The following is a 23436-nucleotide window of genomic DNA, read 5'->3' as shown; positions in this document are numbered from 1 at the left end:
CCCTCGCCCTGCCAGCAACAGCCTAGCTACTGGCTGCCTGGTTGACTGACGTGTTGGCTCATTGCTTGACTGTCGTTAGTGACTTTCTGGCTGTCACTGGTCATTGACTGACTTGTTGATTTTCTGACTGGTTGTCAAGATTTTCCAGCAGACTTCCTGACTGTCACTGGCCATTGACTGGCTAGCTGACCGGCAGGTGTGGGGTGTTTGAGGTTGTGTCTTTGTCAGAGCTACACTCTATGCAAAGCTTTTTTCCCTTGGTCACTCTTATATGATTGTATGACATAGATAAAATTAATTGAAGAAATGTCCCACTCCCGTACTCTGTGTATTTTATTTTGTGTAACCAAGAGACACATGTTTTGGTGCCTTTTCTCAGGTTCTGGATCCATCTGTCGCCTGGCACACCCTCACAGGCATAGGCAAGGCTAGGATTTAAAACTGGGGGTGCAAAGGGTAGTGATTGCTTACAAAAAACATGATCAAAATGTATAGTAGATCTTAATCTTTAATCTTTGATCTTAAAGACTTGTAAGGTTTTTTACATTATTTTGAAGAAGTAAATGTTTTCATCCCAACAGTAGGGGGTGCAAATGCACCCGCGGTAAAATCGCCTAAGCTCACAGGAGAGGTTGCTAACGGCAACCGGAGCGTCTGGAGACAGTACACAAACTATCACTGCTACTAGTGCTATCCCGCTAGCTAGTAAACTTTTAAATTTACAAGCAACTTGGAGGTTTGAGACGATTGTTTTTTATAGATAAGGTTATGTCATTTGCAAACAGGTAAATAGCTAGGTGGTCTTGAAAATGGCACCTAAGAGAGTCAAAAGCGGCACAGTGTCCACCCCTGCTGCAACGACTGTTGGAAACAAGGCGTGGGACGCTGGCCTCACTTCTGCACAGTTTGACGAGGTAAGTAGCTCTAAAAACATTTTATTTTATAAAGCGACTTTCAAAACCGGGGTTTCAAGGTGGGTCCGTGTACCTGGAGGCCATTGGTTTTTCTATTTTGCAACCCGTGTTGACAAACGAAAAAATAGGGCCGTAATCGTTTTGCCACTTTGTAACTCAAACACACATTTACGTTTAACGGCTTGTTTTGGGTTGTATCGTTGTTGTTGTTGTTTTGGAATAATGAAATAACCATATAACACAAATGGTATAACGAGCCATTAATCGTTGGTTTGATTATTCCATATCCTTTATGCTGGTATCTGCAAGAAAAAAGAAAAATAGGCTCATAATATCGTTTGGTCTATTTCGGATGTCAGATCCAGACTACTGTATGGGGAAATACTTACTGCTTGGTTTCCGTTGTTTTGTTTTATTTTGGAATAACCATATAACACAAATGGTATGAAGGACCATTTACTCGTTTGTTTGATCGTCCATATTATGCATGCTGGCACAGGTGAAAAAGAGAGAGGGGGAGAGACGCGTAATGATTGGAGGTGTTATTACTTTCGAACACCAGAGAACAGCTATTTATTTGTATGATATTGACAACATGTTCTTTAGTAGAAGACACACACACCAAGCTGGAAGTACATGTTAACCGAGTTTTCTAGTTACTTGGTTAATAAATAATGATCTTTGATGAATATAAGTTTTGTTAACAGCCTATAACGGATGAAAAAACAACCAGCCAGGAACCTCTAATGGCCAAAACAAGTCCTTTTTGTAGAAAATATTTTTTAAACCTTTAGAAACGTTGTTACTACAGCCCCACCAAGAATTGTGTTAGCCCCACCATGAAACAAGTAAGGGAGTTAGATTAACTAACTAAAGTTCGGGAGGAAGATAGCGCACCAAGACTCCTCCTCTACTCCAATCAAGCAAATCGCAAAAGCACGGAAGAATGCGCACCAACGCCAATCAACTTCATACGCATCAGCCTAGCGAAAGCACGGAAGAATGCGACCAAACTCCCCGTGTCAATTACGAGGTTTGTATAAAGTGTCTTCCGTTGCGCTGCTCTGAGGAGGGGGTCGAGGGACCAGCAGACGCTCTCGGCCTCTGCTTTTTCGTGTGTGCCAGTATGCAAAATAACAATCTAACAACAGATTAACAAATCGTTGTCCAGAAATTTCAGCCCTTATTGACAGACGCAAAATAACGCTTTTTGGAACTCAAATCTACATTTAAGTGTAGTCTAACGAATTGTTTTTTTGTAGTTTCGCTTTATTGGGGAATAATTTAATAACTATATTACACACATGTTACAAATGTGAAAAAAATGTGTCTAAAGTTCAATCCAATGACATCTGACGAGGCAAGGAAAATACAAGGAATGAAATACAGGCTAACATGGGACCTGCACAGCACAGCAATACAAGAGATCCACAAACCTTCTCACCTCCCAACCCCCCAGTACGCTCAAGTTTTGCACCTCATTAACATTTCTCAGGTATGCGCAGGTCAACACATTGTATTGGATTTGTCCTTTTGCAAGTGGAACATGTCTTTGGGTGGATATTTTGTCGGCTTCGTCTGAAAACTTCCCTCACGAACGGACCGAATAGGACTATATAGCCTACAACTATACTGATATGTGGATCAAATGCATTTTGTACATTTGACGCCTTGTACGATGTTTTGTTTGAGCTGTGGGATCATTGCCCCGAACGACGTTGTCATTTTGTCCGCATGCAACCCCTCAAACTGAGTATGTTTAATGGTAGGCTAAGCCAACTCCTGTTGCAAGTCGTATAGATAGGCTACACATTTTTTCCATGTCTGCCAAATTGATTAGCCTCGAAGTTTTGGTTATTTAGCTTGCCTTGTGGCAAATCACGTCAAAAATGTAGTTTGAAGTCAGACCGATGTGCTGTGAATTGTCTGACTTGTAAAATAAAATACATAGGCTACTTTCATTGTATCTGTCCTCTTCGCTAGAATACACTGCCTTCTGTGGAATCTGCAAATGGCACATTTGGGAGTTATTTTTAGGAGTTGTAGTGGAAGTGCATTGACAGGGTGAAAGGGAAAAGCTCTCACTACAGCGCATTGATCCAAGTCATTCGGAAAGAGCGCTTGTTGTTTTTGTTAACAAATGCGTGACAATGTATGTGGTTAACGTGTGTTAATGTTTACAGTCATGTCAGCTATAGTCAGGACATTCGTTTCTGTGAGTTTCGCTGAAGTTGTAGGACACTTGGCCTGTTAACGTCGTGGCCTGTGTGTGTTCCAGGCCTGGTAGCAGGCCTCCACCCTATTACCTAACGACTCGGTGCGCAATTTGTCACGGCAAATGTATCCCGCATTGGCTTAAAGAAGACACAGTGAGAGGTAGTAGTTAGTTGGCATGTAGAGTTAGGAAGGCCTACGTTTATTTATTTTCTTGCTACCTGGCTGTTTGGTCACGGGGCCTTTCAAATAGGCCCTAGAACCACGTCTTGAGATGCGAGTTGCCGACCCAGCCAGCTGACGTCGAACTGCAAGCTAGCATAGGGTCTACATGTTTTCGCAAATTACGGTCGAATAGAAATGAACCGTCGTCTTTAAAGCCAACTCTCTCAAATGTTAATATATAGTGCGCAACTGTACCTCGCCCGCTATTAACTCAATACCACGCGTTTGCTTATTACCATCGACCTTGTTAGCAGTTTAAATGGCTGATCATGATGCGCAGCTTCAAAACACGCCTCTGCATGATGGTTCACTAGTTATCCCCCTGACCGTGTGTGTCAAATTCAAGGCAACTTGTAGGTAACCAAAGTTGATGGCCAAAATGCATATCCACCCATGTTGGTTATGGTTAACAGCGTAACGGACCAGTCTTCTGTTGGGAAGCCCGATGCTTTGGCTGCTGCTGTTCTACATGATGCCCAGCAGATGGCAGGGTTGTCGTAGCCAGAGTCCGCTGTTCGCATGGCGGTTGTTTGTTCCGTGAGCTACCATAAGTCTTCAAATAGGCTACCACGAAAATACGAAATATTTCACCAGTACATAATGTACATGTTATTGACTGGCTGTCTGTTTCTCGGAAGAGTAGCTTAACTGCGATTGTTTTCGATAGTTTACTCTTTCGTTTCCAATTGGAGGGCCGTGTATCACGTGACAGCTACACCACGTTTTCACGTTAGTTTTCAAAGACTACACGTTGATTAAAGCCATTTTCCTTTGTTAATGATGTGTTATTTTTTTTAAACTCAGTTTAGTTTTATACGGATTATGTAGCTCATTAGTACAATCGTGACGCCGTATATTAATATGACGTTCCTGGAAATGACTCGGGTCCCTCGAAGGGCAACCGGTATCGCTTCTCGGCCTTTTGGCTAAGATCAAGTGTAGTATCTGTTCTTATCAAGCAGATATTGACCCGCCCCCGTCGATACCGGATCGCCTGATAGGGATCCGGTGACGGGGGTGGGTCGGAGCGGTCGTCTGCCTGGGGGTTTCGGCCCCGACGCCAGACGGGGACTTGTCCCCTTTTCAGAGCGTTGGGTGCTTCGGCTCCCAACGTTGCTGGTAACCCAGAGGCGGGCCAGGCCGCCGGAGGGAACCAACGGTTGGACGGACGGAGGGCCGGACTACCAGGATTTGGAATCCTCGCAAGAGGATAGGAAAATCCTCGCCGAAGGGCAGCCTGGGAGAAGTGGCGAAGGGATGGTGCCTTCCCAGGGGCCGTCGCGATAGAGGGCAGAGGGCCAGTCGCTCGACTCCACTGGCGAGGACGACTGGGAGGAGAGCGCGACGGGGACTTTGGGGCGAAAGCCTCAACCCCCGCCAAACTTGGACTCCCGCTTGTAAACCCCCTAGGGGGTAATTGAAATGTGCGCCCCCTTGTGGGGCTTTTGTCCTGTACCCCCTTGTGGGGATCCTGTATGTTTTGACTGTCTTTGTTGATTGTCTTTTATTCTGAAATGGTTTTAAGAGTTGATAAATACTTCTTTTTCTTTTTTTTTAGAAGAAAAAAAAAAAAAAAAAAAAAAAAAATCTGTTCTTATCAGTTTAATATCTGATACGTCCCCTACCCGGGGACTATATATTAAATTGATTTTTGGAACAGGGAGATGGAATAGGGGCTTGCTCCGTCCACTCCACGCATCGACTTGGTATTGCAGTACCTCCAAGAACGGTGCACTTCCCCTCCTGGGGAAAATAAACAGTCTAAAATAAGGTGTGACACGCCGCGGCGGGTTAAGGAATGTTAGTGTGTAGATCACGCTTAGTACTACGTATTTCACGTAAGGCAGTCATGCCAAACTATCTCTGATTTGCTCACACTACAAACCTAGAGCCATAGAGAGAAATGCCTCTTCTGAAATGGGTTTTCCCTGAATACGGAAGTCCAACCACTGTCAGGAAGGCTCTGTGGTCCTCTCGTCTCCATTTGGCGACTGGTGTGTTGGTACTGCAAGCTCTCTCCACCACAGCCAAGAAAACACGGACTGAGCTGGCTCCTCAAGTCAACCTGGCAGAAATACTAAGGTTTCTGCTTTCAGTTTAACCCAGGGCCGTAATCATAATATATATTGGTGGGGATACATCCTGCCCAATATTCAAATCTGGTCAAAATGCCCCCCCCCCCCCCCCCCCCCCAACCACGCACGCTGTCCGAAATTGTCATAAAAAATGTAATCATATTCATAACTAAACGTAAAAAGTTTTCAGGGGGGGACCCTCAGACTCCCCAGCAGATTTCCCCCCCCCAATGTTGACTCCATGGCTACGGCCTTGGTTTGACCACAGCTAATGAAACATGGACACTGACTGGAGTCAAGCTGAGATCAGAATCAGAATGGGATTTATTCGCCATGAAAGTTTGCACAGACAAGGAATTTGCTTTGGCAGGAAGGTGCATACAATAAACATATACCTAAAATTTTATTATGTGGACTATCTATACTAAGGGTACATAAACTAGCAGTACTAAGTGGGATTAGAATAGAATTAAATATACAATAAAATAAATGTGTACCTCTGCAGTGATGCTGTCGTTTCAGCCTTTCATAAGCAGGCAAAGTTCTGAATGACACCCCCTTACCTTACTGGAAGGGGACGATACAAACAACTATTTCACAAATTACAGACCACAGACTCCACCGGAGAACATAATTACTTACACCCTGTATTTACTGTGCAAAAGTCTTAAGCCTCCAAGATTTTGTACATAATTGTCTTTTCATTTGTACATTCATTTGACCTTTTTTTCTTCTGTATTTGTGCGGCAATACTGCAAGTGCAACATTTTTTCAAAAAGAGTTTAAGCCTTTTCATTTCCATTATTTCTTAAAGCATTATAGCTTTATTTGTTTATTCTATTTGTGCCTAAAGCCTTTTGCACATAACTGTACACACACCAAACTACACCAGTAGAGTATGGAAGGGCAGGGCTTGCAACCAACCTTTTCCCTCATTGTCCCTGCAGTACCGTCCCAAAGGGCATAATTAACCGTCCCAAACGGAATTTGGCCTGTCCCAAAATATACATTCTTGTGTTTTTGCATTTTGACATTCTGACATGGTCTTAGGTGATTTGCAACACTATTTAAGTAATCTATACAGTCGTGGGGCTCAAATCAACGTGTGAATTTCAATGTGAATACATACACAATAGAATAAACTGTCTTGCTTGTTTCATGGTGGGGCTAACACAATTCTTGGTGGGGCTGTAGTAAGAACGTTTCTAAAGGTTTAAAAAATATTTTCTACAAAAAGGACTTGTTTTGGCCATTAGAGGTTCCTGGTTGGTTGTTTTTTCATCCGTTATAGGCTGTTAAAAAAACTTATATTCATCAAAGATCATTATTTATTAACCAAGTAACTAGAAAACTCGGTTAACATGTACTTCCAGCTTGGTGTGTGTGTCTTCTACTAAAGAACATGTTGTCAATATCATACAAATAAATAGCTGTTCTCTGGTGTTCGAAAGTAATAACACCTCCAATCATTACACGTCTCTCCCCCTCTCTCTTTTTCACCTGTGCCAGCATGCATAATATGGACGATCAAACAAACGAGTAAATGGTCCTTCATACCATTTGTGTTATATGGTTATTCCAAAATAAAACAAAACAACGGAAACCAAGCAATAAGTATTTCCCCATACAGTAGTCTGGATCTGACATCCGAAATAGACAAAACGATATTATGAGCCTATTTTTATTTTTTCTTGCAGATACCAGCATAAAGGATATGGAATAATCAAACCAACGATTAATGGCTCGTTATACCATTTGTGTTATATGGTTATTTCATTATTCCAAAACAACAACAACGATACAACCCAAAACAAGCCGTTAAACGTAAATGTGTGTTTTGAGTTACTAAAGTGGCAAAACGATTACGGCCCTATTTTGCGTTTGTCAACACGGGTTGCAAAATAGAAAAACCAATGGTCACCAGGTACACGGAACAAGGTGCTGTGCAATAAGAACACCGAAAATAAAATGGGAGTAGAAGAAGCAAAACAGAAAAAATACAATATACAGCATAGAATAAAAAGAGGCCTTGTGATAATGAGTCTAATTAGCTAGCTCTTGTTATATTAACTTTAATTTGAGATAACAGGTAGCAAAGTTCTTGCGGTTGCTGCGTTATTTGCTTGTCAGCTTACATTTTACATTTAGTCATTTAGCAGACACTCTTATCCAGAGTGACTTACAGTAAGTACAGGGACATTCCCCCGAGGCAAGTAGGGTGAAGTGCCTTGCCCAAGGACACAACGTCAGTTGGCACGGCCGGGAATCGAACTGACAAACCTTCGGATTCCCTCACCGCTCAGCCACCTGACTCCAGCTTCCAGAATGGAACACCCAAATATCAACTTGATGACCCCCCGAATCATAATGATATTATAATTGAGTTTATATAAATACTGTACTGCTTAGTTAGAATTTGTGTTGTGTGGTTAGGAATCGTGGCGGGCCAGTATTTCTCTAGTGGTGGGGGAGCGTCTGGAGGATGAGGAGCTCATTTCAGCTCTCCAGCTGGCGATGCTGCAGCCCACCCGCCGGCTCTTCAGCCTGGTGTCCAGAGAGAACACCCTAGAGAAGGTAGCTAGCTGGTTGGGTTAGCAATGACTACAGAATATCCATTACAGTGTATTAATACTTACTATCTAGCAACAACACTGTATTTGGGTGGAAACAGTCAAACTTTACCAACACTAAAAGAGCTGTATGAAAGCATTTCTGGTAGGTGTGTGTCAGAGCTGGGGACAGTTCTGACCACCGTTGGAACACTCAGTGACGTAGTCCCATCCAATAGATTCACGAGCTGGGCAATCCAAAAGCCAAGAAGACCAAGGATTCCCCCATGTTCTGGGAGGTAGGTCTACCTGCTGCTACAATGGATGGTGATGGGAACCTCCCAAGATGGTTGCCAGTCTCCCGGAAGACGTGCAGTATGGTTTGACAAGCGTGTGTGGATACGTGTGTGTAGGTGCTGGAGGCTGCCAAGGCCTTGCTGGACGCAGGGGAGGAGCTGCCGGCTGACCTTCTGGGGAAGGTGCTGAAGTTCCAGCTGCTGGGAGTGAAGACCAGCGACCTGCAGAGGAGAGCTGCCGAGCAGAAGGTAATCGATAACCAGGAATCAGATCCCGAGGGTTATCAATAATCCCGTCATCTTTTTCTTCGCACTAATCACTGTTACGCCGTTAGAGCTGTCAGTCATTTACATTTAGTCATTTAGCAGACGCTCTTATCCAGAGCGACTTACAGTAAGTACAGGGACATTCTCCCCGAGGCAAGTAGGGTGAAGTGCCTTGCCCAAGGACACAACGTCATTTTGCACAGCCGGGAATCAAACTGGCAACCTTCAGATTACTAGCCCGATTCCCTAACCGCTCAGCCACCTGACTCCCAGTCCTTGTCCTTGATTATGTACTGCCCTTACTCTGCAAGACCCCTGCCAAATGAATACAAGTAAATGTAGAGCAGTGGCCTTCACTATGTTTTCCGTGAGAGCCCCAATGATGGGACAAAGTCAATAGGAGAGCCACTTTTACTGCAAAGTGTCAAAAGATACATCCAGTCATAAATAGCATGTCTGTCTGCTTATCAATCTGTCATCCCTGAACATGGGGGGGGGGGATCACTCTTTACCATTTACCAGTCTGTTTGTAACAGAGTTGTAATTTGTAACAGACACATTTTGTGACAAAAAATCAGGGTCACCTTAATGCTGGGATGAGCGGAAGCATGCGTGCATTTCCTTTACTTTCTTCATGTTGTATTTGTAGCTTGTAGCTTATATACGGCCTGACTCCATTTTCAGTCCGTCTATAACACTATATATATGAGCTGGAAATAACCTTAGCTAAGCTAGCGTTGTTGTTATAATGTGCGTATGAAGTGCCAGGTTGAGCCGGTCTCGAATGTAGAGGGTCAAATGTAGAGGATCGTGGAATCAGTCAGATGGAGAGGGTGAGACTACTTTCTGTAGACGTCAACAATAGGAATGTACTTTTGTGGTGGAGCTGGTCTCTCTCCCTCTTGCCCCCCTGCCTTCCCCGGTCTCTCCTTTACCCCCTCTCCTGACTCTCTCCCCCAGGCTACAGACGACAAGGCTAAGAATAAGGCCGGCGTCGCCCCACCCACCAAGGACAAGGACAAGGGGCCAGTCAAGCCTCCTGCCAAGGGGGGCGAGGGGAAGAAGGCCCCCGAGCCCACCGCCCCGACCAAGGAGACCAATCTCAAACGCAGGGGGGAGGAGGACGAGACCAACAAGTACACAGGTGGGGGGGACGGGGAGAAGGCAATCCTGGGGGGGACCCAACACTGGTCTGGCTGTACACCACAAGACTGTTAGCCTGCCGTATAACACGTGTCTGTGTGTGTAATTGTGGTCGTGCGTGCGTGTGTGATCATGGTGGTGTGTGTGAGTGTAGATGATGAGCCAGATGATGGGCCACAGCACTACATCTTGGTGGTGGGCTTCCACCAGGCTCAGCTCCCTGCCGTGCTGGACTCCATGGGCGTGCACGTGGCCAACGTCATCAGGCTGTCCTCGGGGAAGACCCACACCCCTGATCCAGGGTCCGGGTACCCACTCCTGGATGAGGGTAAGACTCGCCTGGGTCCGCCTGACCGGAGGAGGCTGTATGACTGACTGACTGTGTGCACGTGTGTGTGTGTGTGTGTAGAGGTTGGACTACGGAGGAGGCAGAGGGATCTGGAGCTGTTCTGGGCTCAGCTGGAGGCGGTGCTGGACTCTGGCCCCGCCCTCTCTAAGTTGTGGGACGTGGCCAGGCTGAGCTACACGGCCAATCAGACGCTGCCGTCTCTGGACAGGGACAGCGCTGAGGCTCGGGTGGGTACCCCTCCACCTCTACACTTCCTCTAACCTTTCTCTCTATCATCGATCACCTCTCTATCCTCTCTGTCTATCCTCTGTTGTTCTCTCTCTCGCTCTCTCGCTCTCTTTCTGTATCAGTGTCTCTTATCACTCATTCTGACTCTCTGTCGCTCTGTGTGTGTGTGTGTGTGTGGTGTGTCCAGCTGGCTTTGGGCCAGTGTGTGTTTGAGGGGCTGGTGTGTGTGATCTATGACAGTCTGGACTGGAGGAGGCAGCACCAGCACTACCTCAGCAGCATGAGGCTGCTGCAGGTGCCCTCCATCGTCAGAGCCCCGTTACCCCGCCAGGAGAGCCCTGTGGAGGTACACACACACACCTTGAATTGCACACACACACACACACACCACACACACACACACTGGTATGTCATGTTTTATATTTGTGTGCAGGCTGCCCAGACCCCCACACCTCAGACCCCTGGGTCTAAGAAGAAGTCAGTTCCAGGTACACCCCCAAAAACACACTCATGCACACTCACGCACCCATGCACACTTACACACCCATGCACACTCACACCCCCTCTGACCCCTCCCCCCACTCCCCCCAGCAGAGTCAGAGCCCTCCCCCCTGCTGACGACAGAGGTGGACATGCGTTTCTATAGCGACCTGCTGGAGCAGATCCCCCCTGAGGCAAGCTCGGTGCCCCTCATCCTGCACTGCATGCTGGAGCAGGTGAGAGATCACACGACCCCTGGACGACCCCTGGACGACCCCCGTCTGTGTGACCCTCCTGTGTGACCTCTGTCCCGTGTGTGCAGGTGGTGGTGAGCGAGGAGACGTCTCCGCCCCTCAGTGGGTCTGATACGGAGCAGAGGGCCGAGGGCCTGGACCCCAGACTGGCCTCCCACATGCTGGCTACCGTCCTGGCCCTGGCCCGGCCCAGCGACGACCACACGGTAGCAGTCAGGCTCCGCAGGGCCCAGATTCACTCTGTGTCGTGTTTGGAAGAAAGTCGGATCACTTGGTTTGGGCAGGTTTAGAGTTTGGAATAACCAAGTTTAGGATACTAGAAAATAGAAGAGCAAAATAGTAAGATGCACCCCACTTCACCCACTCCCCCCATGAGGGATTTCGGTAAAAACAAAACATTTTCTTGTTTATTTTGTGTGTGTTGTTGATTGTTGATTTCTAAAGATGCTGATGATCTTGCTCCTGGTACTGTAGAGGCTGCAGGAGGAGTTAGGAGTGCAGCCGAGCATTCAGCAGAGCATGGACTCTCAGCGCCCCCTGATGTTCAACAGCCATGACTACAGGGCCCTCAGACTGCAACTGCTGCCTGTCAGTACAGCACACACATACACACATCGACATGTACGCATTTGTAAGCCACGGTAGCCTGTGCTCATGCCAGAGTTGCGTTGGTGTTGTCAGGTGTGTAAAGGATTCGAGGCAATGCAGATAGAGGCAGACGTGATGAGGCGGTCCCCAGTGACATCACTGCTCAACCTTCCTGCCTCCTCCTCCTCTTCCTCCTCCAGCCACCAAGCCAGGACCCATCAGTTAATCCACCACTGTACCGATGGTGAGACCTCTCCACTGCTGTATGGACGCTGGCATGAGTCTGTCACCATCTCTCGCCTCCTAGACGTGTCTCTCCCCAGTGCCAGTCCAACCCCTAGTCTCTCCCCGCTGCCAGTCCAACCCCTAGTCTCTCCCCAGTGCCAGCCCAACCCCTAGTCTCTCCCCAGTGCCAGCCCAACCCCTAGTCTCTCCCCAGTGCCAGCCCAACCCCTAGTCTCTCCCCAGTGCCAGCCCAACCCCTAGTCTCTCCCCAGTGCCAGCCCAACCCCTAGTCTCTCCCCAGTGCCAGCCCAACCCCTAGTCTCTCCCCAGTGCCAGCCCAACCCCTAGTCTCTCCCCAGTGCCAGCCCAACCCCTAGTCTCTCCCCAGTGCCAGCCCAACCCCTAGTCTCTCCCCAGTGCCAGCCCAACCCCTAGTCTCTCCCTGCTGCCAGTCCAACCCCTAGTCTCTCCCCAGTGCCAGCCCAACCCCTAGTCTCTCCCCGCTGCCAGTCCAACCCCTAGTCTCTCCCCAGTGCCAGCCCAACCCCTAGTCTCTCCCCGCTGCCAGTCCAACCCCTAGTCTCTCCCCAGTGCCAGCCCAACCCCTAGTCTCTCCCCAGTGCCAGCCCAACCCCTAGTCTCTCCCCGCTGCCAGTCCAACCCCTAGTCTCTCCCCAGTGCCAGTCCAACCCCTAGTCTCTCCCCAGTGCCAGCCCAACCCCTAGTCTCTCCCCAGTGCCAGCCCAACCCCTAGCCCAGTCAGTCACTCTCAGATTCAGCAGCCCTCTACAGGAAGGAGCCTTGACGTCTCAGACAGAGATGAAGCCATGCCATCACGGTGTCCGGCTGCTCTATGTGTTGTGCTGTGTCTGAGCCCGGCTGTGTCCTCCAGGCTCCCTGAGGTGGGCTGAGGTGGAGCGTGGGCTCCGTCGGGGTGTCCTGGAGGGCATGCCTCTGACCCAGCTGGACCAGGAGGGGTTCCTGGCCTGCACCCGACCCCCAGAGCCCGTCCTCATTCCCTGGGACGAGCCCGAGGCCTTCGCCAAGCGCCTCCACAGGCTCAGGACCGACACACAGGGTGTGTGGTTTGTGTGCGGAGTTCCGGGTGTGCGTCTGTGACCTGTGTGTTTGCGTGTGACATGCGTGTGTGTCTGTGACGTGTGTGTGTGTGTGTGACATGCGTGTCTGTGACCTGTGTGTGTGTGTGTGTGTCATACGTGTGTGTGTGAGGTGTGTGATGTGCTGCTCCTGTCCCGCAGGTGAGAAGTGTGACCCTGAGCAGCTGAGTGCAGCAGACATCCAGAAGAGCAGACTCAGATCTCTAAGGGACTGGAACTACACCGAACACCACCCTGCCCACGTCCTCCCTCAGGTGAGTGTGTGGTGTGTGTGTGTGTGTGTGTGTCCAGGCGTGTGATTGGCTGTTCTCTCTCCAGGTCCTCCAGGTTGCCTCGGAGACGTACCGCTGCATGGACACATTCCGCAGCCGTGACGACACTGTGTACATCATCTGCCATAATCCCATGAGCCCCCAGCGGCAGTGCAAGGAATTGTGGGACGTGGCCCTCCACACTGATGTTGGGTTCAGGTAATGATGTCACTGAGGAGCACAGACCTGCCTCTACGTCTCTCTACACTACTTCTAACTGATAGTGACAGTCAGACATCACTTCCTGTTGTGGCAGGAAGTACTTGGAGCATGTGGCGGACTCGATCTCTGATTGGACAAAAGAGGAGGAGGTCAAGTGGTTGGCGGCGGAGGTGGAGCGAGAGCACTCCACCACAGGGTCTGCAGATCTCCGATCACACTCAAGTAAGAAGAGACAGACCGCAACAATACAATACAACAAATAAGTATGTATATAAATATGTATATATGTCTTGATATATTACCGTACGTAACAGCCTTTTTGGTGTGTTGCAGTCTCTCCAACCAAGTCCCCTGTTGTAGCGGAAGCTGTTAGTGAGCAGTACATCAGAGAAGGCTCCCTCAAAGTTAGTCTGTCTCCTCCTGTCTGTGTGTCTCCATGCCTCCATCTTTGGCTCTTTCTCTCCATTTCTGTCTCTCCTCCTTTCTGTTTCTGTTTTCTAAATCTCTCTCTGGGGTATCTCTTAAGGGCTGGCTTGGATTTATTTGATTTGATCCGAAACATCTGTAACTTCATATGAGATCTAAAAAGAATTGTAGTCTGATGTTTGTGCGTGTGTGTGTGTGTGTGTGTGTGTGTGTGTGTGTGTGTGGGGGGGGGGGGGGGGCGTGCAGGCCTGGAAGCTGGAGCAGGAGAGGCTGAAGGAGGAGGAGCAGATGTCCAGGTCCAAGAAGGAGGAGAAGGGGAAGGGGCAGGCGAAGGGAGCGGAGCGGGCCGACTCCTCCAAGGACAAGAAGAAGACCCCTCCGGTCGCCAAGAAGAGCCGCGAAGACGTGAGCAAGACCCCCGACACGCCTGCAGCGCCGCCCCCTGCTGACCAGGCAGGGGAACTACAGGCCGAAGATGCCTTCGCTGTGAGTGTTGGCTGCACACACACACACACACGCACACACACACAGAATCAGAATCAGAACACACACACACATGCACACGTGTGTGTGTTCTGATTCTGTGTGTGTGCGCGTGTGTGTGCTTGTAGGGCTTCACCGGCTACAGCATGCAGGGGAACCTGATCCAGGTGTCTGGCCAGGTGCAGTCCCTGTTCCCCTCAGATGGAGGAAGCATCCAGGTGGAGAGCATCAAATATATCCAGGGTAGGTGCACACACTCACACTCACACACGCACACGTGCCCTGCTGTACTGTTAGTCACAGTACCGGTGCTCTCTTCCAGGGTCTTCTCTCCTCAAGGTGCGTGTGATGAAAGACCAGCATTGTTTCTACACACACATCTGTCAGCCCTACAGAGGCCAGGAGGAGCCTGGTGCCAGAGAGCCAGGAGGTAGGTGGACGTCCCTCATCCTTCCTTCCTCCCTCCCTTCTTTCCATCCATCCGCTCTGCCTCGAACACGGCCCACTATGACCTCTGAACTGAACTCTTCCCCCCCTAGACTCCTCCCCGCGGAACAGGCCAACCAATCAGAGTGTGAAAACAGGCTTGTTCTCGGCTGTGCTGGCCAGTGGCGTCCACTTGTCCTACAGTCACTATGGAGACACAGGAGAACACACAGCTTCAACCTTGACATGTGTGTGGTGATGGTTCTGGGCTGGGTTGATGTTCATGTATAATGTACGTGTATGGGGGGGTGGGTGGTGTGTACATTTAATCCTGTGAGAGATTGGGTTTGCGTGTGCTTGCGTTGACCTCTAGGTGATCTGAGTGTCGGGCCGAGCTTGGAGGGACACCCTCCCCCGGCCTCCTCCCCCCTCCCCCCCTCCTCCTCCTCCCACACCGAAGAGGGCGGGGTCAGACCTGAGGACCAGGCTAGTCAGGTGACACACACACACACACAACCCACGAATCACACAGGAGCTCTCAGTTAACGTATGGAAACACCATCATGTACTGTACACGGTGCATGACATAACGAGTTTCTCTTGAATCTTTTACATGCATCTTTTCTTTGTGTTTCCGTGTCACCTCTCTTGCCTATGGCACTGTTTTTCTCCCTCTCCATTTCTCCCCCCTCCCCTCCTGTCTCTCTCCCAGCCAGCAGACAGTGAGAGCCCCCCCCACCCTGCAGCCTGCCCCCCCTTCCAGGGCCTGACTCTGTCCACCCCCAGTGGTCTACTGCTGCAGATCCTCAGAGAGGGCACAGATGGTCAGACACGCTCACACACAAGATCCCACGCGTGGCTACAACTGTCTGTGTAATAATGTGTGTTAAATAATGTGTGTGTGTGCAGGTGTGGCCCCCTCAGAGCAGGGTGTGTTGCTGAGGCAGAGCTTCCCCCTCCGTGGGGGCGGGGCCGGGGGCGGAGTAGCCCTCCAGCCTGACCCCTCCCTCACCAGCGAGCTGTCCCGAGTCATCACTCCTCAGGGAGCTGTGGTCAAGTACATGAGGGATGGCTCCACCCAGGTACTGCTGTGCACACACACACACTCACTCACTCACCCTCACTCTACTGGTACTGCTGCACACCTGCTTTATCACAACCTGCTGCTCAGATTCAAACCAGAGGATGTCTAGTGTATCTGGAGCTTAACAGGCTTCCTGAGTGGCTTCATCCACAAACACAGGTTACTGGATGTGTCAGCAGACTAGGAAACACACACACACACTTCCACACACACTCATAGTCCACTCTGCCCCCCCCCCCCCCTCCCCCCCAGGTGTTGTTCGCAGATGGCTCAGTCAGCAGCAGCTCAGACTCCGGCCCAGTGTTCCCCCTCGCCCCGGAGATGCTCTCCAGGGAGGAGGAGCCAGCCAAGGACCCCGCCCCCAAGAACACCAAAGACAAGAAAGGTGGGCGGAGCTAAGCAGTCAGTGGAAGAAACCATGCTGTCTTGATACAGCCCTATCTCATATGTGTGTGTATCTGTGTTGGCGTGTGTGTGGTTGTCTATGTGGGGGGGTGTGTGTGTGTGTGTGTAGGGAAGCTGAGCTCTAAACAGACTGTGGGATCAGAGCAGGGGGAGCTGGAGTCCAGAGTGGACATGCGTAGCTCCGCCCACAGCCACAGTGGCTGCTGGGTAACGACCACGCCCTCCGGCCTCAGAGTGGCCACGCGGGGTCACACTGTAATCTACGCCCCCCCCACGCTGGCCTACCGTGCCACCGACCCCATCACCCAGACGGTGAGACCCCACCCTGGGAGACCCCACCCTGGGAGACCCCACCCTGGGAGACCCCACCCTGGGAGACCCCACCCTGGGAGACCCCACCCTGGGCCTGGATACACCTGTGTGCTGGGATAGCTGACAAGGTGATCTTCAAATTTGGTCTTCCATGCTTGTGTGTTTTTCTTGATGTGTGTGTGTGTGTGTGTGTTTCGGTGTGTACCAGATGGTGGTGACCAGGGAGGACCAGGTTCTGACCGTGGTGGAGCCAGACGGCTCTGTGACCGTGGAACACGCCGACGGAACCAGGATCAGCACCCTCTACCAGCAGAGGGCGCTGGCGCCCCCACACGCACCCCGGCCCCAGAGGGAGTGCGAGCGGGCGGAGAGCGCGCGGGAGCGAGACAAGGTGTTGATGGTGGAGAAGGAGGGCTTTGCGTCAGTGGTTGTGTTCCCCGAGGAACGCTCCAGCAACATCTTCCTGGCAGACGGGACCGTCGTCACCGCCACGCACACCGGAGCTTACCAGGTAGGAGCGTGTGGGTTCTAGAATGTTCTGGGCACGGCTCTGTAGCACGGCCGTTCCAGATGTTCCAGGTGTGGTTCCGTATCGCGGCCGTTCCAGATGTTCTAGGCTTGTGTGTTCCAGGTGTTTCCCTCTAACGAGGGTCTGCTGGTCATTAAGGAGGATGGATCCTGTGTGTACACGTCTGACTCGGCCCCCCGCCCCACTCTGACCTCTGACCCCGCTCGTGACCCTGCCCTGACCTCCCAGCGGCGGAGCCCCTGCGACCAACCAGGAAGCTACCTGATGAGCCACACCGCTGACATCCTGTGTGAGGTGGTGGACCCAGAGGGGAACCTGTTCCAGGTACGACAGCCAGGGAGCAGGACAGACTAGCAGGAACCTGGTCTCACACATGGAGTCTTCATCATGCTGGTTTGGTGTGGTCGTGTTGTGTGTGTGTGTGCAGGTGATGGTCGACGGTCAGTGCCCAGTGGTGATCTCCAGTCCAGTGGAGACCTCAGTGGAGGAAGAGGAGGAGGAGAGCCAAGAGGAAGAGAGAGAGTTGACTGATCGTGTGATCGGACGTAAACAACACCTTCCTAGGTGATGCTCCTCCACAGTGTAGGACTCTGAGCTCGTGGACTTATTCACAGCCAAGTATTTGTGTTTGCTCATTGTGGAATGGTGCTTTGTGTGTGTGTGTGTGTATGTCAGGTTGTTCATGGTCCATGAGGATGGCTCTGGGACTGAGCTGTTGCATTTCCAGGCTGTGGAGGATGTCCTGGACCAGGCCTACTCTGACCCCAGCATCGCCCTGCTGGAGGAGCCTCTAGCAGACCTGGAGGGTACACACACACACGCGCGCACGCACACACACACACACACACACACACCTTTGTGTGCAGGACTATAACGTGTGGGTGTGCATGTGTGTGTGTGCATGTAGGAGTGGTGGCTATAACCATGCTGAAACCCTGCCACCAGAGTGTGTGGTCCAGCTGGCTGATGCACAAACAGAACCAGGACATTCTGCCTCCCAACCTCAAGTCACGGAGCTGGGACAACTTCCCCAGCACAGAGGTACTACACAACACACCACCACCTGCCCCTCTCACACAATCACACACACACATATATACACACACACATATATATACACACACACATATAGGCATATTTAGAAGTAAATGATGTTATCAGATTGTGACATCAGGACCAGCTGTCACACAACACCCCCCCCCCCTCTCTCTCTCTGCAGAGGAAGACTCCAGGTCCTGTGTTTGGGACGTCTCTGGGTCGGGGGCTGAGTCTGGGAGGGACCCTGTGTTCCCGGGTCCACCCCCCACCGCTCAGCTGCCCCGACGCCCTGGAGGTCCGACAGCTGCTCCGCTACCGGCCTGTCAGCCTCCGCCTCCGCTGCACTCTGGAAACACGCCTACGGGTAGGAGGGGGGTGGGGGGGGGGGGGGGGGGGTTGGCTGACCGTGTGGTTGAGGTGGTGTAAACTGGGGCCGTGTGGTTGAGGTGGTGTAAACTGGGGCCGTGTGGTTGAGGTGGTGTAAGATGGAACCGTGTGGTTGAGGTGGTGTAAGCTGGGACCGTGTGGTTGAGGTAGTATAAACTGGGGCCGTGTGGTTGAGGTGGTGTAAACTGGGGCCGTGTGGTTGAGGTGGTGTAAGATGGAACCGTGTGGTTGAGGTGGTGTAAGCTGGGACCGTGTGGTTGAGGTGGTGTAAGCTGGGACCGTGTGGTTGAGGTGGTGTAAGCTGGGACCGTGTGGTTGAGGTAGTATAAACTGGGGCCGTGTGGTTGAGGTAGTGTAAACTGGGGCCGTGTTGCAGGACTACATGCAGCAGGTGATCCAGAAGGAGCTGCTGTCTGAGGAGATGCTGCTGAAGGACCCTCGCTCTGAGGAGGAGAAGATTCGCTCCAGCCACCTGCTCAAGCTGCTCCTGGTCAGCACACACGCAGACACACACACGTGCACACACACACACGCACACGCGCACACAGGGGTCTGAATAGGTCCACTGAGGTAGTTGTTGTCTGTCTCCAGTCTCTTCCAGATTCGGAGGAGCCCAGCATGAACAAGAGGGCAGGTATGACTCCAGCTGCTCCTCTCAGCTCTCCTCAAAAACAAGAAGCCTTTTGGACCCTGTTGATAAATACATGATTATTTGTGTGTATGTGTGTGTGTGTGTGTAGTGGACACAGCTGCCCTGTACTGTCAGGCCATGTCTTCTGACCAGCAGAGGGATGCAGCTGCTGTTGTCTCCAACACCTCACACACAGACACTGACAGGTCTGACCACAGCATCACACACACACACCTCTCTTTCCATCAACTAGAAGGTGTAGGATTCAGTTCAACATCCTTGTCCCCATCTGACCTCACCCTTTCTCCCCTCCCCTCCCCTCTCCTCTGTCTCTATACAGTGAGTGTAAACACAGTTCTCTGTGGCCCAGCAGGATACAGCAGTACAGGTACACCTGCCTGCCTGCCTGCCTACCTGTCCCAGTGGCTGCATGTCTGTCTGTCTGCATGTGTGATGCCAGTGATGTGTGTCCCAGACAGGAACTGGCTGAGGACAAGCTGCAGAGAGAAGCTCTGAGGAACAAGATCATCCCTCCCTACTTCCACCCTGACTCCTCCCTGGAGGTCAGACACACACCTACCCTACACACACCTACTACACACACCTACTACACACACCTACTACACACACACCTACCCTACACACACCTACTACACACACCTACTACACACACGCCTACCCTACACACACCTACTACACACACACCTACCCTACACACACCTACTACACACACCTACTACACACACGCCTACCCTACACTCACCTACTACACACACACTTATCTTACACATACCTACTACACACACACTTACCTTACACATACCTACTACACACACACTTACCTTACACATACCTACTACACACACACACACACACACTTACCCTACACACACCTACCCTACACACACCTACTACACACACACTTACCTTACACATACCTACTACACACACACACACCTACTACACATACCTACTATACACCCAAACCTACTCTACTTACACCCCTACTCTACACACACAGACATACCCAACACACATCTAACCCTGTTAGCTGTTACCCAGCCCTGACTCCACCACCTCCACTCCCACCCCCTCCTCTCTCCTCCAGACTCCAGACATGGCAGCCCTGTCCAGGGACCTGCCCCCCTTCCCCCAGACCGTCCAATCAGACAGCCTCCTCAGGGATGCCCCCCAGGAGAATGGTAACGCCTCCTCTATACTTCACCTCAACATGAAGACCTCTAGAACTCCAAACATGTTCTAACCCTTTCGACATGCTCCCAGCTCTGTGTGTGTGTGTGTTAATAGTTTGTGTTGTTCTCTGCAGCCCAGCGGCCTTTGAATCCGACGCCTTCTCATGCAGCAGGAAGTGACTCGACATCGGTCGAGAGACCCACCAATCCCACGCCTCAGACGCCAGGTCGGCCCCGCCCACTAGAACGCACCCCTAACTGTACAGCAGTGAACACGCCTCCACGTATAGCACTGTTATGTATTCAGATAGCAGACACTTTTTATCCTATGCAACCTACAGTACAGGGGGAATTCTAACGTGCAACCTCTTGATTTGTGCTCTAACCACTGAGCTATACCCTGTGTGTGTGTGCGTGCGTGCGTGTGTGCGTGCGTGTGTAGGGGACGGAGGTGGTGCTGGCTGGTCAGAGCGGAGGTCAGAGAGTCGTAGAAGGTCTGGCCTCCAGGTGGACGTAGCAGGTCAGCCCAGGACGAGGCCGGTCAGACTCCCAGCCTCCATCCTCAGCTCCAAACCACACAGCCAGCCCAACCACCAGGTACTGCACACACACACGCACACAGACACACACGCATACACATGCACGCACGCACACACACACAAACTCACCCATACATATGCAGCAGACACACATGCGCGCCCACACAACCGCCCCCCCCTCCCAACCTGTGTTTCTCCAGTTCCTGTCTGTTGAGGAGCCAGTGAGGAGGAAAGTGAGGACTGTGTCTGTGATTGGCCAGCAGGCCGCCCAGCGAGGGTTCGAGCTCCTCCCCTCAGAGGTGTCTTTCGGCTCTCTGAGGGAGGGGTCCACCTACGCCGTTACCGTGGTGATGAGGAACGTGGGCGTGGACACCTGCAGGTGAGACTGACACATGGTTACCACACAAGGTTGTCGTTTCTACAGAGTCATTGATGATTGTGGTTGTGTGTGTGTGTGTTTCCAGGTTTACTGTGAAACAGCCTCCTCCCTCCACTGGCCTTAGAGTGACTTATAGCCCTGGACCTGTGAGTTCTTCTCTACCGTGTCAAACACACTCCCAGCACAGGCCACAGACAGCCTTCCCTAACCCTGTGTGTGTGTGTGTGTAGGTGGCCGCAGGTATGAAGGTGGATCTCCTGGTGCAGCTGTTTGCCATGGCGGCAGGGCAGGAGGAGAGACGGGAAGGAGAGGTCCAGCTCTCCCAGAGCCTCCTCATTCACACCGAGACAGAGACGCTGCATCTGGCCGTTTCTGCCAATATCCTGACACACCGTCTCCACCTCCCTCTCTTTCTCCCCCATCTAATATGCTGTTCTCCTCTGCTACAGTCTAAAGGAGACCTGCCCACCTCTTTCTCTCTCTCTCCTCTCTGCTGTTAGCAATGATGGTTCTCTTCCTTAACCCCCCTCTTCACCCATCCTGCCTGGGAGCCTGTATGACAGGCAGGTTTCGGACCGTACCATTTCACTCCACACAGGGGGGTCCAGGGTCCATCTGCTCTCCTCCACTCCCCCCATCAGACGAGGAGTGGTCCTGCCTCTCCGAACGGCCCCGCCCACCACCGCCGCACGGTCAGTTAACACACACACACGCGCACACGCGCACGCAAACCAGGTATCTGTGTTTCTGAAGCCGGTCTCTTCCTGTACCTGTCAGGTGAGCCAGTGAAATCCAGGAAGTACAGAAGACTCCTAGACTCCAGTACAAGTCAACTCAACTGCGTGCTTTATTGATATACACAGTAAAGCCTGTTATGATACAATAGTAAGGCATATATCTGGTGGAGTCTGATATGTTGTGGAAAAACAAAAAACAAACGAGTTATTGAGAAAGCAATGGACGACAATGTAACTCAAGCGTTAGAAATTAATATGAATAATTATAAGAGGGTAACAACCAGATAAAACGACAAAATAATCTCTTTGATCATGCTTTCCCAGCATAGCACACGAGACTGTTGTCATGACGACACTACAGAATCACGCAGAGTACCTTGAGGTGGGTTTCCCACACGTTAAATAAAGTGTGTGCGTGCACACATGCAGTCACTTGTGGCTCCACACACCCACAGCAACACAACTAAAACAAACGCCATCATCAGCGGCACACAGATGAAGATGGACTGTTTCCAGGACAACAGTAATGTGCATTGGGGCTGTCAGTAGTCTGTCTGGTCAGTAGTGTCGGGGAGGGGGGAGGGGGGTGGCAGGACGGCGTTACCGAGCGTGCTGGAGGGTTCATCCAGGTCAGATCAGGGGAGTAGTGTCATCTGAAACACTCCAGTCCTGGAAGTGATTACATTCATAAAAGATTCTACCTTAGTCTGCCCCGCCCTCCTCTAAGCCCCGCCCCTGCCCATACGGGAGTGACAGGCTAGTTCTACCAGATGTGCAGTGATAGACTAACAAATGGATGGATGGCTGATGGATGGATAAAAACATGGAAGTGGATTAGCCAGAAAGTAAAAGCTATAATGTTATGTGGATAAATCATACCTCCCCTCACACACACACACACACACACACGTACGTACAGGCACACAACGCTAAAAGGGTACAGGGTGTCTGCATGGCCTTTACAGTAGTATATATTCTGTGGTTATAAACGTTTTTGTAATACAAAGCACCCTTATAGTTACAATCTCTTTTCCATACGAAGATCCGAAATGCCTTGTCCATTACAAAGAAATGGCAAATACATCCACAGGACAAACACGCACACACACACACACACACACGTACACACATACTGGTTTCTTTTCTTTTTTTATACAATTGCATAGAAGTTTAAAAACCTGCGTCTGTTAATAAAACAATTTCAAGACTTAGGAAACTACTGAAATCTTCACGTCTCTAACCGTGATCCTTCACAAAAATAGATGAATATTCTCTTTGTAAACTTGTCCAATCCAGTTGTTTTGACTAGAAAAGCATGCGGTGGGGTGTGGGGCTAGAGGGGGCAAGGGCGGCGTGCTATTGGGTGTCCTGCTCGTCTGTCATCACGTTGACCAATGACTCCATGGCACGGCCCAGGTCATCGGCCATGTGGAACAGACTGCCCACGCCCACACCTGGAACAGAGGAGC

General features: G+C 50.8%; 2 protein-coding genes and 2 pseudogenes across 7 annotated transcripts in view; 3 read left to right on the top strand and 1 right to left on the bottom strand.

Moving 5' to 3' along the window:
- The first annotated feature begins 809 nt into the window (after positions 1 to 809).
- Positions 810 to 22011, top strand: spag17 (sperm associated antigen 17). The gene is given in 46 exon segments (XM_067261014.1): positions 810 to 914; positions 7862 to 8002; positions 8217 to 8276; positions 8391 to 8522; positions 9501 to 9684; positions 9838 to 10011; positions 10093 to 10259; positions 10448 to 10606; positions 10694 to 10748; positions 10855 to 10976; positions 11063 to 11200; positions 11469 to 11582; positions 11676 to 11826; positions 12700 to 12950; positions 13087 to 13179; positions 13244 to 13395; positions 13493 to 13637; positions 13746 to 13802; positions 14071 to 14316; positions 14436 to 14550; positions 14630 to 14737; positions 14847 to 14981; positions 15107 to 15228; positions 15446 to 15557; positions 15643 to 15815; positions 16070 to 16202; positions 16332 to 16534; positions 16743 to 17045; positions 17166 to 17387; positions 17491 to 17627; positions 17739 to 17869; positions 17971 to 18104; positions 18283 to 18465; positions 18865 to 18978; positions 19080 to 19122; positions 19229 to 19325; positions 19460 to 19507; positions 19595 to 19682; positions 20228 to 20321; positions 20447 to 20539; positions 20755 to 20909; positions 21052 to 21230; positions 21316 to 21376; positions 21461 to 21623; positions 21829 to 21922; positions 22008 to 22011. Coding segments are annotated over 46 exon segments (6090 nt in total).
- Positions 4260 to 4349, top strand: LOC136966708 (U2 spliceosomal RNA; annotated as a pseudogene).
- On the top strand, positions 4890 to 5093 carry LOC136966707 (U2 spliceosomal RNA; annotated as a pseudogene).
- A 42-nt stretch (positions 22012 to 22053) lies between the features above and the next one.
- The window catches only part of dmd (dystrophin), a 75434-nt gene continuing 74051 nt past the window's right edge, over positions 22054 to 23436 (bottom strand). For all 6 annotated transcript variants that reach the window (XM_067260621.1, XM_067260618.1, XM_067260620.1 and 3 more), the window contains one exon: positions 22054 to 23421. Coding sequence is in view for 5 of the 6 variants with exons in the window: in XM_067260618.1 (XP_067116719.1) it covers positions 23324 to 23421 (98 nt within the window). In the remaining variant the exon portion in view is untranslated. The remainder of the gene's footprint in view (positions 23422 to 23436) is intronic.

Source organism: Osmerus mordax, chromosome 22 (assembly GCF_038355195.1).
Source record: "Osmerus mordax isolate fOsmMor3 chromosome 22, fOsmMor3.pri, whole genome shotgun sequence".
In the NCBI taxonomy this organism is placed as follows: domain Eukaryota; kingdom Metazoa; phylum Chordata; class Actinopteri; order Osmeriformes; family Osmeridae; genus Osmerus; species Osmerus mordax.
This window is presented reverse-complemented; position numbering and strand designations above follow the sequence as displayed.